Source organism: Mastacembelus armatus, chromosome 1 (assembly GCF_900324485.2).
Source record: "Mastacembelus armatus chromosome 1, fMasArm1.2, whole genome shotgun sequence".
Taxonomy (NCBI): domain Eukaryota; kingdom Metazoa; phylum Chordata; class Actinopteri; order Synbranchiformes; family Mastacembelidae; genus Mastacembelus; species Mastacembelus armatus.
Window position 1 is genome coordinate 14,852,406 of NC_046633.1, and position 13,793 is coordinate 14,866,198.

At 41.1% G+C, this 13,793-nt stretch overlaps 3 protein-coding genes across 3 annotated transcripts; 2 read left to right on the forward strand and 1 right to left on the reverse strand.

Moving 5' to 3' along the window:
• The first annotated feature begins 351 nt into the window (after positions 1-351).
• Positions 352-3,419, forward strand: LOC113127941 (CDGSH iron-sulfur domain-containing protein 3, mitochondrial-like). The gene is made up of 3 exons (XM_026302886.1): positions 352-698; positions 2,540-2,656; positions 2,921-3,419. The coding sequence occupies exons 1-3, from the start codon at positions 606-608 to the stop codon at positions 3,107-3,109; spliced, it is 399 nt and encodes a 132-aa protein (XP_026158671.1). The 5' UTR covers positions 352-605; the 3' UTR covers positions 3,110-3,419.
• A 761-nt stretch (positions 3,420-4,180) lies between these two features.
• Positions 4,181-5,804, forward strand: LOC113128689 (CDGSH iron-sulfur domain-containing protein 3, mitochondrial). The gene is made up of 3 exons (XM_026304187.1): positions 4,181-4,322; positions 5,360-5,476; positions 5,564-5,804. Exons 1-3 carry the CDS (start codon positions 4,236-4,238, stop codon positions 5,747-5,749), a joined length of 390 nt encoding a protein of 129 aa, XP_026159972.1. The 5' UTR covers positions 4,181-4,235; the 3' UTR covers positions 5,750-5,804.
• Positions 5,805-7,083: 1,279 nt separating this feature from the next.
• Positions 7,084-12,727, reverse strand: LOC113128688 (polycomb complex protein BMI-1). The gene is made up of 9 exons (XM_026304186.2): positions 12,613-12,727; positions 11,829-11,956; positions 11,300-11,396; positions 11,128-11,183; positions 10,886-11,015; positions 10,491-10,530; positions 10,279-10,377; positions 8,953-9,033; positions 7,084-8,135 (listed from the first exon to the last, which is right to left on the reverse strand). The coding sequence occupies exons 2-9, from the start codon at positions 11,944-11,946 to the stop codon at positions 7,755-7,757; spliced, it is 1,002 nt and encodes a 333-aa protein (XP_026159971.1). The 5' UTR covers positions 11,947-11,956; positions 12,613-12,727; the 3' UTR covers positions 7,084-7,754.
• Between the last annotated feature and the right edge of the window lie 1,066 nt (positions 12,728-13,793).

Genomic DNA, 13,793 nt, shown 5'->3' on the forward strand with positions numbered 1-13,793 from the left:
AATGGGTAATAACAGCATTTCATCAATGGTTTTTCAAGGAATCCTGTGAACATATAAAGGTACACCCAACTAGAGCAGTCCTCAGCTTTACAGAGGAGTGTTCTTCCCTTCAGTCGGTGCAGCCAGTGGTTTGATATATTTCTGCTATTTTTGGTGACACTAATTACATTATGTTGTGGGGTTTTGGATACTTGGTGGATAGAGCAAAGTTATTTACATGAAACAGTTAATGGAATCGCCAGATCTTTAGGCTTGTATTTTCTGAGTGTGCATACTCAGAAAGTAAATGTAAAAATTTTTTGGGGGGCATTTTAAGTGTACTCATTAAATTAGTGTGCTTATGATACTGGGGGCTTGTGGTAAAGTCCTGTTTTTAGGGTGAGCAAAAGGTTCAGGTTTCGATTCATACTCTGTTCAGTTGGTGGCGGTAATGCGCCATTACGTTTTCAAACCAACGTAGGAAAAAAACAGACGAAGAAGAGTCCTGTCGTCACCAGCCAATCAGCTGCCCCGTGACAGAAGAGCTCGTTTTGTAACTTTGACCTGAGGTCTGTGCACAAACAGCAACATTAGCGTCTAGTCCATTTAACGCTAACCCGGATACAATGAACGCACTCAGACTAATAGTCGCAGTGCGTAGAGGATACGCGCTGGCCCTCAGACGACCTGTGGTCGTTTTGCCTGCGTCCTGGTCCAAGGTGAGGTCTGTGCAGGCATTTGCAGTGGTCCAAGTGAGGGCAAGGGACGGTTGATAGTCTTGAGAGTGAAATAAGATATTGAGTGCAGTCAGCAAAAAATACTGCATTTACATGTTGTAGCCTATTGCATCTTTGGAGGTAGAAAGTCCTAGACAGTCTACAGTACAGAATACACAGTCGATATAATACACAAAAGGGATCATTTTTCTTTTCGTTCTCTGTAGCTGGTTGTGTTATGACTTTAATCAAAGCTGTTGTGTTCATTACTGAGCAAACAAACCGAAGCATTAGGAACACTAAGTGTACAGATATGTGTGAGCCCACAGATCAAACTGACCCCTGCCTGGCTGCACTGGGAACTACAGCCTTCATCCCCACATCAGCTAGGATGAACAACTGACTAAGCAGCACCTTCAAGTAGGAAAGGCTCACCCACCTGGCACCAATGGCTGGTGTTGTTATTTTGTTATTAGCTGAACAACTGAGAGAAGGCCCACTTTTTGTTACTCATAGGTACATAAAAAAAAAAAACATTTCCAACAGACGAGAAATCTCTTTTTTTTTTGTTTTTCGTCTTGTGAAGATTCTCAGTCGACCAAGTGAAGTGAGTCATGGCAGCTGGACTGCTTGTTGCTGAGAAAAAACATTTCACCACTCATCCAAGTGGCTTCTTCTTCAGTTGATTAGAGATCTCAGGTTTCTGCTTCACACTGTTTTTGTTCAATTATACTAACGTGTTAAATTTCAATAATGAAATCTAATTGTTCCAACGCAAACATCACTTTCTCTGAATGTTTTCTTAGTAGCTGGTAATATTAACACTGTGCACCTAAAGCTCTGATAATCAGAAGTGATGTGTTATATCCAGTTTGTTCCCCCCTCTGAAAAGATTCTGATTATTCCATTACAATTACAATTACATTACAATTTCATCAGAGGTTCAAGAGATACCTTCATGTGACCACAGGGATGCATCTACAGTGGCAAGAAAAAGTATGTAAACCCCTTGGAATTAACTGCAATCTGATCTTTCTTCTAAGTCACCACAATAGGCAAACACAACGTGCTGAAGCTGAAAACACACAAACCTGCTTTGGCAGCAGTGACATCAAGCAAGTACTTGATCAGACCTGTTCCACATTCAGGAGAAATTTTGGACAATTCCTCTTCGCAGAACTGCTTCGGCTCAAGACACATTTGTAGGATGTCTGGTGTGAACAGCTTTCTTGAAGTTATTCCACAGCATCTCTAAGAGGTTATGGTCCAGGCTCTGAGTGGGCAACTCCAAAAGGCACAGTTTCTTTTTCTAAAGCCATTCTGTGGTGAATTTTCATCAGCGTTCAGGGTCCTTGTACTGCTGCTTTACCCAGCCTCTACTAAGCATGTGGCCGAACTCCAACTCATCAACTGGACTCCAAAACTACTGACTCCAATTAATTTTTGTTGAGGTAGTTAGTCCTCACGTTTTCAATAAACACATGAGACGTTAAAATTGAGTGTGCATCATCAGCTTAAGCACATTGTGTTTGTCTGTTGTGACTAATATGATTGTCTATTTCTGTGACTTAGTAAATTTCAATACTTTTTCTTACCACTGTATATTTTAACTTTCACAGTTCAGTCATTACAGAAGCAGCTGAATGTGGAAATAAACTGGACGATCCCTTGATGACTTTTCAGCGCACCTGCATTTTTTTGTTTTGTGTTTTTTGCTAAAGAGCCTAAAGGAAAGGCACCTGAAGGCATTTATTTATATAAATAATAAAGTGAGTCTGACAGTATATTTCTTATGTTGTCATCCAGTGCTGTGTGTTACGTATGATGGTGCGTTTTGTCTGCAGGTGCAGTGCTGTCAGCAATCCACGCAGCCCATCCCTGCTGCCCGGCTGCCCTACATAGTGAAGGTGTCTGCTGGGAAACGCTACGCCTGGTGTGCCTGTGGACACAGCAAGAAACAGGTGAGCATGTGTGGCGTGGTGGGGCCATGAAATTGTCAGACAGGCTGTACCAATTTCCTCACTCACGCATTTCCTCACTCATTCTTATACTTACATCTTTGTGTTGGAGCACACTACAGAGTGATATGGAGAAATTCAGATGAAGTTTTATTCTGTGTTATGTAGTACTAATAATCCATTTGCTGTAGTATGGTTTAGAAGAGTTCTCACGTCAGATTTATCAAGTTATCTCATTAAAAATATGTTTTGCTCACTCTCTGTCAGCCTTTCTGCGATGGAACTCACAGGTCAAAAGCACCAGGCATCTCTCCTGTTGCCTTCACCCCTGACAAAGACAGCAGGGTGCTGCTGTGTGCCTGTAAGCAAACAAAAAATGCACCTTACTGCGATGGCTCGCATTTTACAGTGATCGTCCAGGATGTAGTGAAGTCCGTGAAAGGTGTCTTTAAGTGACCAGCATTCAAGATGTCATGTGGTGTCCAGCAGCAGTAACTGCAATAAATGTTAAGAAGAAAAAAAAAAAAAAAAAAATCAGCAGAATCATGTAAGATTGTATTCTTGTAAAAGCCATCACCTTTGGCATGACAACATACGTTTACGGCTGTTTTTATTGGGAAGATGGGTTCAAATATTGTGCAATGATTTATCATCATCATACTTGTCAGGTATTTTCTCTGTATAGACTGCACAGCTTTTGAATATTTTTTTTGTATTTCACTTTCTTATACAAATGCATAAGCCAATAAAGTGCTTTAAAACTGTTGTTGCGTCTGTTACATACAGAGCAAGCAAGTTCTCAAAAGTCCTCATGCTGAAGCAGCACAGTAATGGGAATACTGATGGTCCTCAGGCCTCGTATCCTCATCACACACACATCATGTTGTAGACCTGAATTTCTTCATCACGTTTTTGGGGGGTTTTTTTTTTTTTTTTTTGCAACTCTGGATGTGCATTTCTTTCAACTAATCTTTAATATATATATATATATATATATATGTGTGTGTGTAGGATATATTTCAATATTTGTCTTTGAAAATGCAAATGAACAGTGTATCAGTTTCTCTATGGTGACCTAATTTCCAGCTGTTTTTTCTTGTTTTTGCTATTATTGGGTTTTTCATGGAGAATTAAAGAATTACTTCATTCTACTGCTCTCCATCAGCAGTAAATGGCAGCTAAATGTATTCAGTCACTATAGACACTTTTTATGCATTTTCAGCACGTCTTAATTTTAATTTGTTTTAATTTTTCTAGGCTTAATGATTGTCAAATATCTGAACACTGGATCCCCAAAATATTGGTATTCACCAAGTCAAAACCTAATGAGCACAGGTTTAGACCTTAAGACGTGTCAGTCCTAGTCTTAGGGTTCGTGGTGAATAATCCTATACAGGATTGATTTGTTCATTCATCGATTCGTTCATCTCTTTGACTTTAATCTGCCACTGACCGACAGCCGCCTCCTGATTGGTTCAACTACTAACACATGACTCTTGAGGAAGTGTTCCTCGGTCAGCTGTTGCACTGTGAAGCATTGTGTTATTTCCTCGGATTTCCGTCTTATCTGAAGTCTGGAAACATGAGCACGTTGGTGGCCAAGTTAGACCACAGGTGGATTAGTTTCCCCTTGAGGCAGCCTGGGCTGCGTGTTACAGCAGCTTCCAAGGTAAATTAAGTCTTTTCAGTATTCCCTTTTGCAAATGTTATATTTCAATGAATTAGAAAACAGGTGATAAAGGTGCTGGTTGGCTGAAGCTTTTAAGATTAGACATTTATATTTCCCTACAAGGGGTGATACTAAAGATTATTACCTAACTGTAATTTGTTGGTCTTTCATTAGCAAATGTCAAGGTTTTTAGTGTTTTGGTTTTTTTGTTTGTTTGTTTTTTGTTTTTTGTCAATAACTGGTCTGGGTCTGGGTGTGGTTATCCACATTGCTGTCTAGGGTCCAATTCTCAGACACTTAGGACACAGCAACAGCTGTTCTACCATGTGGAAGCTTAGAAATATGTGATGACTATTACACAGTTACTTTAGAACCCAAACCTCTGAGTTCTACTTTTTAAAATGATTATTTTACTTGTTGCAATTATCAGCTGAAAGAGATGCATCACAGAAGTACTAGACCACTCAAGCACACACATACTCCCATTCCCACTCACCTTTTTTTTCAGTCATAGCCTGCTGAGGCCTTTGCTTCTGTGCACTTACCCCTGCAGCGAGGTGTGTCCAACTCCAGTCCTTCAAATGGCTGAACACACCTGGTAATCAACAGTGGGTAGGGCAGGGATAGTTGGAAAACAAGCAGGGCAGAGGACCTCGAGGACTGGAGTTGGAGAACCCTGCCCTACAATTTAGATCCAGTTTTGGTGTTTTTCTGGCAAATTTGCAGAACACTCCAACCCTGGAGCTAGCTCACCTAAAAGGAGTTTTCAGTGTTGATTAATCCAGTGCTTTTCCTGCTGGGATGTGTGAACATGTCTGCTGTGATAAAGGCGAGTCAGGAAGATGCTGATCAGTCACACAAACAGTCCTAGCAGAAGCGCTAAGCAAGAGCAGACACCTGTGTATGGTGGGTATGTAGGAGTTTTAAACAGCAGCTAAATACATTTTAGAGTTAATGCATATTTACCTTTCCTTCAGAGAACTTGGCACCTGATAGTGCTGCTGCTTATAATAAAAGAAACTGATTACTGTCCACAGATGCAGCTCTCAACAGTTCCTCCTGAACCAGTCATCCCCTCTAAGAAGCCTTTCAAAGTGGAGCTGGTTGGTGGAAAGCGTTACTCGTGGTGCACCTGTGGGCACAGCAGGAATCAGGTGAGAACCACCTGTAACATCCTCTTGTCTCAGTCCTGTCTGGGCTACAACAAAAGAACGTTCTCTGACTGCGTCTTTACCTTTTAGCCTTTCTGCGATGGATCCCACAAGTTTAAAGCCCAGGGCTTGTTCCCCCTACGCTTCATCCCGGACAAAGACGCCACAGTTTGGTTGTGTGGTTGTAAGTACACGAACAACCCACCGTACTGTGATGGCACACACAAGCAGGACTTCATTGTATCTGCTCCTCTACATGACCAAACTGACTGTTGAGGCAGGAAGATTACTGCCGAATTTGGTTTGACTGAGAGGTGAAAAAAAAAAAAAATGTCAGTCCTGAACTGGGAGAACAAGCTTGTTGTCCGGGGCTAGAGACAGAAATGTGTTCAACTGGCTCTGTCTGTCAGTGCACTCCATGAACGCAGAACATCATACTATGATCACTCACTGCAAATAGGCTGATACCACAGCCCCCTAACCACAGTCAGTGGTCAGTCACCTTAATGTGTTGCAGAAACATTATGGGTTAATGATATATACTGTGATCCACTTGTCTAGCATGACATTTAGCCACCCCATAAAGCTGTCCTTTATCATGTCTGGTTGTATTAAGTCACTGTGAATAGTGTTGCAGATAAAAAAAGTATTGGCAGTCCATTGGCTAGAATTTTAAAGCTCTAGTGATTGATGTTTAATGCTGTGAAGTCTGTGCATAAAGAAATGTATAATTTCATCCCACAGAATCAGTGTCATATAAAGCTTTAATGAAAGTGCCGTATATTAACACCTTTATCTATTTATATGCCCTTCAGTTAAATGAAGAAATGTACAGTATACACTGAGTTGTCAGTTAGACCGTTCAGCAATGAATGCTTCTTTTTGTGATGTTTAGTTTTTGATGACACTGTTAAAGGTGAGTTGATTCCACACTTATCATTTTCCTATTTTGTGCATTTAAGGAGAACTCATTCAAAGTATTAATATCCAGTACATTTCATGTTGACTGGGGAATCAACATAGTCACTATACCTGGTTGCAGGTGTTGTTCCAATGTATTTCAACACTCTGCTTTAATTCATGTCAGGATCATTTTGCACACTGGTCAGATAGTACCAGTCCAATCCCTGTTTAAAATTTAAGAAATGCTTTTAAATTATAGTACATGCATTTATTTGCCTCAACTACTGCAACTCACTTTGTAGGACTCAGTCAGCCAGCCTTCCTGCTCACAGGAACAAAGACACCACATCTCTCCAGCACTGGCCTCTCTTCACAGGCTCCTACTGAAAAATAGACTTTAAGACTTATACACTGCTCTATTAATAAACTGACTTCAATTTTTGTCTTGTACATACTGGTATGTTTTGCAATGTACCACGCACACAACCTGTTCATCTGGAAATCATACACAGGACAGTCAGGTCAGAAAAACCTAGTAAGTAAACATTTTATTGACCTAAAACATGCACGTATGGCAGATTTAAAGAAAAAAAAAAAAAAAAAAGTATCGTTTGTTGAAAAGAAACAAAAGGAATGTTGAAATGTATGGAACTACAATATACATGGCCAAATTTTCAAATCCCTTTTGATTTTTTTTGACTGCCGTGAGAGAATGTAGTGTGCTGATAAATGTATGTTTGCAAAGCACAGTAGTGCTTGAAATTCTGTAGAACAGAAATTCTTCTCCTGTTGGAAAATACTGGTTGGTTTGGACTGTGATCTGAACTTAACAAAGTGCATCAACAGTTTTGTGAAATGTATGCATGTGACCTGATGAGCAATTGCTTATACTGGACATTTTATACAGCAGTTAACAACAGGACTGTTGGAAGGCAAATATTACCTAGCTTTTTTTTCTTTACATCCAACACTTGCAGTGATGTGCACTGCGATGCATTTCAGCATTTTGTCTCATGTCTTTTGGAAGCCAAGTTGATATTGATGGAAACTATGGAAATGAAAGAGACCCACTGCATATACAATACAAAATGATTACAATCTTGTATAAAAGATAAGTTTATACATATGTATACACACATGCTCACATTTGATACATACTGTACAGTTTGTATGTGTGCACTGTTCTAGTCTAACACAAACACACACATACATACAAGTGTCTATTTGGCTGCACGTTTTCAGTCTTTCCTGCTGAAAGATAACAGTAATCTGCCTTCCATTTGTCCAGAAGGAAAAGGGCTTGAGCTCGTCTTTTTTGCTCTGCAGAAAGAAAGAAGGGAGCAATTCAAACACTGTCCTCCCTACTGATTTGGACATGTTAGGTCGTCGGCGGCAAACCGCTTTTGTCGCCTCCCCTCGCCTCTTCTTTGCCAGCCGCAGAGCTCGTGCCGTTGACAGTCACCTTGCGAGTGTTGGTGCCCTGTTTGGAGGCGAGAGTGTGTCGCTGAGCGTTGTTGGGCACAGTGGTACCGTTGGAGCTTTGGATGGCGGGAGACGGGTTGTGGGACGCAGGGTTGGGCTGCAAGGAGGCTCGTGGGGGCTGGGGTGCAGCAGGACTGTGGACTTTGTCACTTTGGGAATCGCTCTCTGACGTCGGGCTGGTGTTGACGCCATCAGAGTGGCCCTGGGCTGCAGACTGGGACGGCCTCCTTCGCTTCCGGGTGGGTTTGACCAGATATTGAAGGGGGATGGGTCCAGTCTGCCCAGAGAAAGACACGGTTTTAGTAGCTGATAGGACATTTGTTTGGCGATTTTACAGACAGGACTAAATTTATTTTACAATTTTGATGTTACAATTTAACGTGAGATGAGTTATAACCTTTATTTTTCAACTACTCCCTGAAAAGACACCATTAATGAACTGATCCTACTAACAAGTGTGATCTAGGAAGCCAAAACCTACTATAACTGAACCAGAGCTCCACTGTTGTCGAAACTATGTAAAACACATCTGTGGGCCACACTGTTACATTGGGTGACTTGCTCCTTCATTCACATGAACATAGCATGACATGTCTGTCTCACTTCATTCTTAGGTAAAGAATCTCTAACAGGTTTATCAAGAGTTTATAGCAAATGGTCAACCATACAGCAACAGATCAAACCAAAGGAACGGATCTCATAAGATGAAACTATCATGCCAAATTATCCAACACAACTAGAATATAAAAATAAATATAAGTGACCATGCTGGCAATGTTCCCGTTTTATCAAATTCATAGTAATTGATTGTTTTCAGAATATCTTGTTTTCTTTTTGGCCACCACTTGTTATTTGACACCAATTTCTGATGAAATCAGCTTGTAGTAAACAAGTCTAAAAAACTGAACAGCATTCACATTGTATGCTGTGAGAAAAACAAACCCACACATCATCCCTAATAATCACAGAGATTGGAGAGTCATAACTCCAAGCATCCACCTACCAAATGTTCAGAGGAGTAAATTTCAGGTGGTAGGAACTCTGGTCTAAAAACATACAACATGCATCAAACTGTCAAAAACTTAAAAACCTACTCGTCTCCACTCGTAGAAGTAGGCGATATCCATTAGTGTGTAGTAATCCTTCAAGGGCTCATCCCCATACAACACCTCCACCTGTAAGACACAGTTGCACTGTTCAAAAGCAAAGATACAAGCAGAAAACAGCAATCTCCAGCTCATGACTTCAGCAGGGTTTGACAGGTGATGCATATACCTGCCATTTCAGTAACTTAACGTGTCAAAGTGAGTTGAAGTTCCAATAAAGTTTTGACCAGATTTCTCCAAAATAGTTTTGAACTAAAGCAGCACCATGAGCCAGAGTTCACCCCAGTAATCCTACTGTTTGCAGGTTAGAAAAATATTTAGATATTAAGAAAAATCCTAAGTTAAAGAGTCAAACAGAGTTAAACAGTGATCTGCGGCACACTAACCAACTGCCATCCCAGCTTTGAATGAATATTAACACAGTACTGGTGAACCTACTGCTGAAGTCCTGTACTGCTACCATACCAGTTTGACTTCCACTGGCCTTTAACTCCTGCATAAAAGTTGAAAAATTAAAACATGACACTAAGTTTTGAGTCTCTACCTCCAGCTAACTGGCACCACATTATTTGAGCAAAAATGGTGCTCATCAGTTCACCAGCATGCAAGCTGCTGTCAGGCTCGGATCAAGGGAGAAGAGGACATGACCATAATAATGCAATGGGAAACCAAAATAGTGGAGATGGGTCAACAGGCATGCAAATTACATTACATCAATTAACACCATCTTTAAATGATTTAGACTTTGGTCAAGGTATCCTTGTGCAGTTACTCTAACTATGAGTTAACTACTACTAACTGATACTAACTACTAGTTTTGACCAGAAACATCCCAGAGCTGTGGGAGTTCCGTTATTAATGATGGCAATTTACCTTGTACTGTGTATGCAGCGTCGCTAGCCGCTAAGCTTTCTGGGACATTCACATCGTATATTAGATAAACAGAAACATCAGAGTGGGGGAAAAACGTTCATGTCTGCCTTCTGGTTGTGAGTCCAAGATACTGGGAACTTTAAACAGCAATGATGTCTCCTATTTAGTAAGAACTGTGGTATCTGCAAAGCCACCACTGTTGGCAGTTATATGAGACTGGGCTTTAGGGCCTATTCTGCTTGTTTGTATCTGATTTCACTTGTTAAGCGCTACAAATATGTAACATAGTATAAGTAGCTATTTTAAGCCAGCATTTGTCACTCCTTTCTTGTACACTGCGCTTCAGTCGGCGCTTCATGTGTGCAGCATATTTGATATTATTTTACCTTCAACCGTGTATTATGGGTAAGTTCATAGTAAGGTTGCCTTGTATCTAATTACCCGGTAGTTGTTGGGAATGTCCATCTTGCTTCGGAGGAACTTTGCTAAGTGCATGACGGACATGGCTGCCGGGCACTGCAGGAAGCGTTTACCGTTGGACTGAGAACAAAGAAGAGAGCAGAAACAGGGCACGTCAATGCAGAGCGAGGACCACAAAACCACATTAAACATCAAGAGTGCAGGCCTCAACTTCACTTCAACTCGGGTTTTACCTTGTCTCCTTCCACCTCTGAACACTGCCTCTCACTGTTTCTGCAGAAAAATATTTCACACAAAGAAAAGGTGTTAAAATAGTAATTAATTATTTCCTTTGCACAGAAAAGCATATTCACTGAAATGTACTGAGAGTTTAACTGGAACCTTTTTGTTAAAGCATGTCTCTCAGAGAATGGGAACCAGTGCTTTTCCTGAGACTAATCTGTTTTTTTTTTTCTACTTTAACATGAATTATTTAAGTAATTCTACTCCATCATTTGCTTTGTGCATGGCCAGGTAAGTATGTGTCATCTTTTTACACCTCTCCCAGCAGGGACTTCCCCATTAACAGACCCAACATTGAGAATTTACACCATTATTTTTGTGCAAAACTGGAAAACAAGAGACTCACTTGTTCCTCTCATAGAACTGTATGGACAGACTGATGATTTCATCCTCTGCTATGTTGAACGTCTCCACCACTTCCCCTGGTTCCAGCACACGGTTCTCTGCATAGAAGTCCCGCCTCCGTTTCATCTCATCTGGATCCAGAAAGAAAGGTATCATGAAAAGAAAACCTCAGACGGCGACTGCGACTGATCTGGCTTTTAGACTTATTTGTTGTTTTACAGCCTCAAATAAAAGTGGTCTAACCTTTGAACAACCCCGGAACAAGCTTATAAACAATATCTTGTAGAGTTTTGTCCGCTCTAGAAAAAAAAAAAGAAAAAGATATACATTATTAGGGATGATACATTTGGCATTCAGGTGTGCTGTTTTCCCCCCCAAAAAAATGCAAAACCTGGTATAAACCATTCCAGCTAACCTGATGCTGAGCTGTGGACACGTCTTGTGAACCTGAACGTCACATCGAGGGCAGAACTTGTTTGTCTCCAGGAAGGCAACAATGCATGTCTTACAGACTACAGAGCAAAACACAGATATATGTTAGAACACATCATCAGTGCTGCATCTAGTTCATCGAGTGGAATCGACAACTGCAAAGCAATGTACTATAATAATGCAACACTACTTTAGTTACATTTTTATTGCAACTGTTGGAAGGTCCCTAAAATATAATATAAAAATCAGCAGCCTGCATAGGCAACACCTGGTACACAACATCAACAAAAATGAAAATGATATTTCACGTGTCACATTATTACTGAGCACACAGATGTTCCCTGAAGTGGCCTTCACACAGGCCTGACTTTAAAAATAAGCATTAAAGCGGGGCGTCACGTCATGCTCACCCCAGCAATACAACAACAGGAGCTCTGTTTAATATGTATGAAACCGTAAGGTCTATACTGATCTCAACAGCACGCATACAGCGTGTTGCTTTCGTTACTTACAGGAGTGCAGGCACTCTACGATGGTTGTAGCATCAATCAAGTAACCAGCGCACAGTGGGCATGTGAGGTGTGGATTCAGATCTGTGATTTTAATCCGGCTGGGCTGCATGGTATCCATCTGGACAGATCTGCAGAGGAAGCAAATAATAACATAAGAGGCTGTTGCACCACAGCAGGGCACAGTAGACCTTGGAAATGTGCACACTGCTTGTTTAGGTTATTAGTCTTGTCCCATATGGTCAGTGAGTGGCTTCCACAGAGCTCCTCTTAGACAATGTCTGCAGCTCGTCCTTGGGACAGCGGGTTGTGAAACCACAACAAAGAGAACCCGTGTCCGACAAAAACAACTCTAATGACATGCTGTAGCGATTAAGAAACCAAAAAAAATAAGACGTGATGAGAGCAGGAGTCGAGCAGTTAATCGCAGGCTGTGTGGTGGTACACAGCAGCCGATCATTGAATAGCCCCGGTGTGGCCTCATCTTGTGCATCAGCTCTGCTGCTCGACCAGCGGACCAACAAAGAGCGTTTCCATTTCTCCGGAGCTGCGCCTTCCGACCGAGCTCCGCCACCGAACACATCCACTGAAAACACCGACACCGATGGGGGTGCGGAGCCACAGAAAATCACACTGGCAAAGCAGCCATCTTAAATTCACTGACAGGGCTGTATCAGGAGACGAACAAGAGAGGCTCAAAATGTGACACCGTGCACTTTGTGTGCGCCTCAGCAAACGGCGGTGCGATGTGCCCGATAAACAGCGATCACCGATGCGTCGTTCCTACCTGATTAGACATAAAAGTTTCCCTCTCCTCCCACCGAGGATCCAGGTAAATTATTTGGACTTGGACAGAATTTGCAGCAGCGCCAGAAAATGGCTTTTTTCAGCACCGTCAGAGGACTGCCCATTTTGGATCACGTGATATTATTTTGTCGCCTCGCTCACGGGGCACACAGGGCAGCCACTGGATCTCTGCAGGCCCCGATCGCTTTTACACACCGCCTGTCCTGCACGGGATAGCCGCCGCATTTCTTTCTTTTTAGTAGCCTTTGTTTTATTCATTTATTTCATTAAGTTGCACAGGAGTTGGTGCTGCCACGCCCTCTGTCTGTGTGTGATCCTGGCTCTAAATGAGTTTCTCTGCATTGCTTAGAGAGGCCCTGCAGGCCTCAGGTCCCCGGGCCCGAGCTTTCAAGCTGGCCCACAAAGGCATGAAATTTAAGTGGCAAATTTCAGGTCTTGTTTCGTTTTTATTTACGTCAATTTTTAAAAACAAAAAAAATATAATTATCAGATTAGAAATAATAAATAGAATAATTAATCAATGGGAATAATGCATTTAAACATGATAAAATAAGTCATTTTTTATACATACTGTTAAGCTTAAAGTGGCTATTAAAAGTCATCCACTCAAATAAATTACTGCTTTGAGTTATTTTCAGTAGGTAATCAGTTAATATCAATTGAAGTTACACTCAGTACACTCACACATTTTTAATTATGCTTGCAACAGTCCAGACAAACACACAAAATGATTTTTGTTTTGATCATATGTAAAATTAGTGGTTTAACAGTAAAACATACTAAGAATAAAGGCAGCTCAACAATACTAGCAGGACAGCAAACGTTAATATGATTCATACAGTGTGGTGTTTCCATGGTCAGAATAAATAAAACACTGACAATCACCCAAAAGAATAACAATGTGGTAAGACATTCAGGACTCTTTCCATCCCTAATAGAAGTCAGAAAAGCCTTTGTCCCTGAATGAAAAAGACAGACTAAGGCACAGTGCTACTGAGGAGGGTTTAGTTTGATCCATTGGACACATGACAGGAAGACAAAGAGAAAAATAAAGTTGGTCAATACTGGTCACATATAAATTGTGTTCTCACAAAATAGATACTTAAGAAATCCTTTGATTTTTTTTTATAGGTTTCCTTACAGTTGTGTGACTGTAATAGT

Bases quoted from the DNA above. Each gene is read 5' to 3' on its own strand.
- LOC113128689 (XM_026304187.1), top strand. From the start codon at position 4,236: ATGAGCACGTTGGTGGCCAAGTTAGACCACAGGTGGATTAGTTTCCCC. The intron at 4,323-5,359 runs GTAAATTAAGTC...TACTGTCCACAG, and splicing joins GTGTTACAGCAGCTTCCAAG to ATGCAGCTCTCAACAGTTCC. The intron at 5,477-5,563 runs GTGAGAACCACC...TTTACCTTTTAG, and splicing joins GTGGGCACAGCAGGAATCAG to CCTTTCTGCGATGGATCCCA.
- LOC113127941 (XM_026302886.1), top strand. From the start codon at position 606: ATGAACGCACTCAGACTAATAGTCGCAGTGCGTAGAGGATACGCGCTG. The intron at 699-2,539 runs GTGAGGTCTGTG...TTTTGTCTGCAG, and splicing joins TGCCTGCGTCCTGGTCCAAG to GTGCAGTGCTGTCAGCAATC. The intron at 2,657-2,920 runs GTGAGCATGTGT...ACTCTCTGTCAG, and splicing joins GTGGACACAGCAAGAAACAG to CCTTTCTGCGATGGAACTCA.
- LOC113128688 (XM_026304186.2), bottom strand. From the start codon at position 11,946: ATGGATACCATGCAGCCCAGCCGGATTAAAATCACAGATCTGAATCCA. The intron at 11,397-11,828 runs GTAAGTAACGAA...TTTGCTCTGTAG, and splicing joins CGTAGAGTGCCTGCACTCCT to TCTGTAAGACATGCATTGTT. The intron at 8,136-8,952 runs GTAGGTTTTTAA...TTCTCTGGGCAG, and splicing joins ACTTCTACGAGTGGAGACGA to ACTGGACCCATCCCCCTTCA.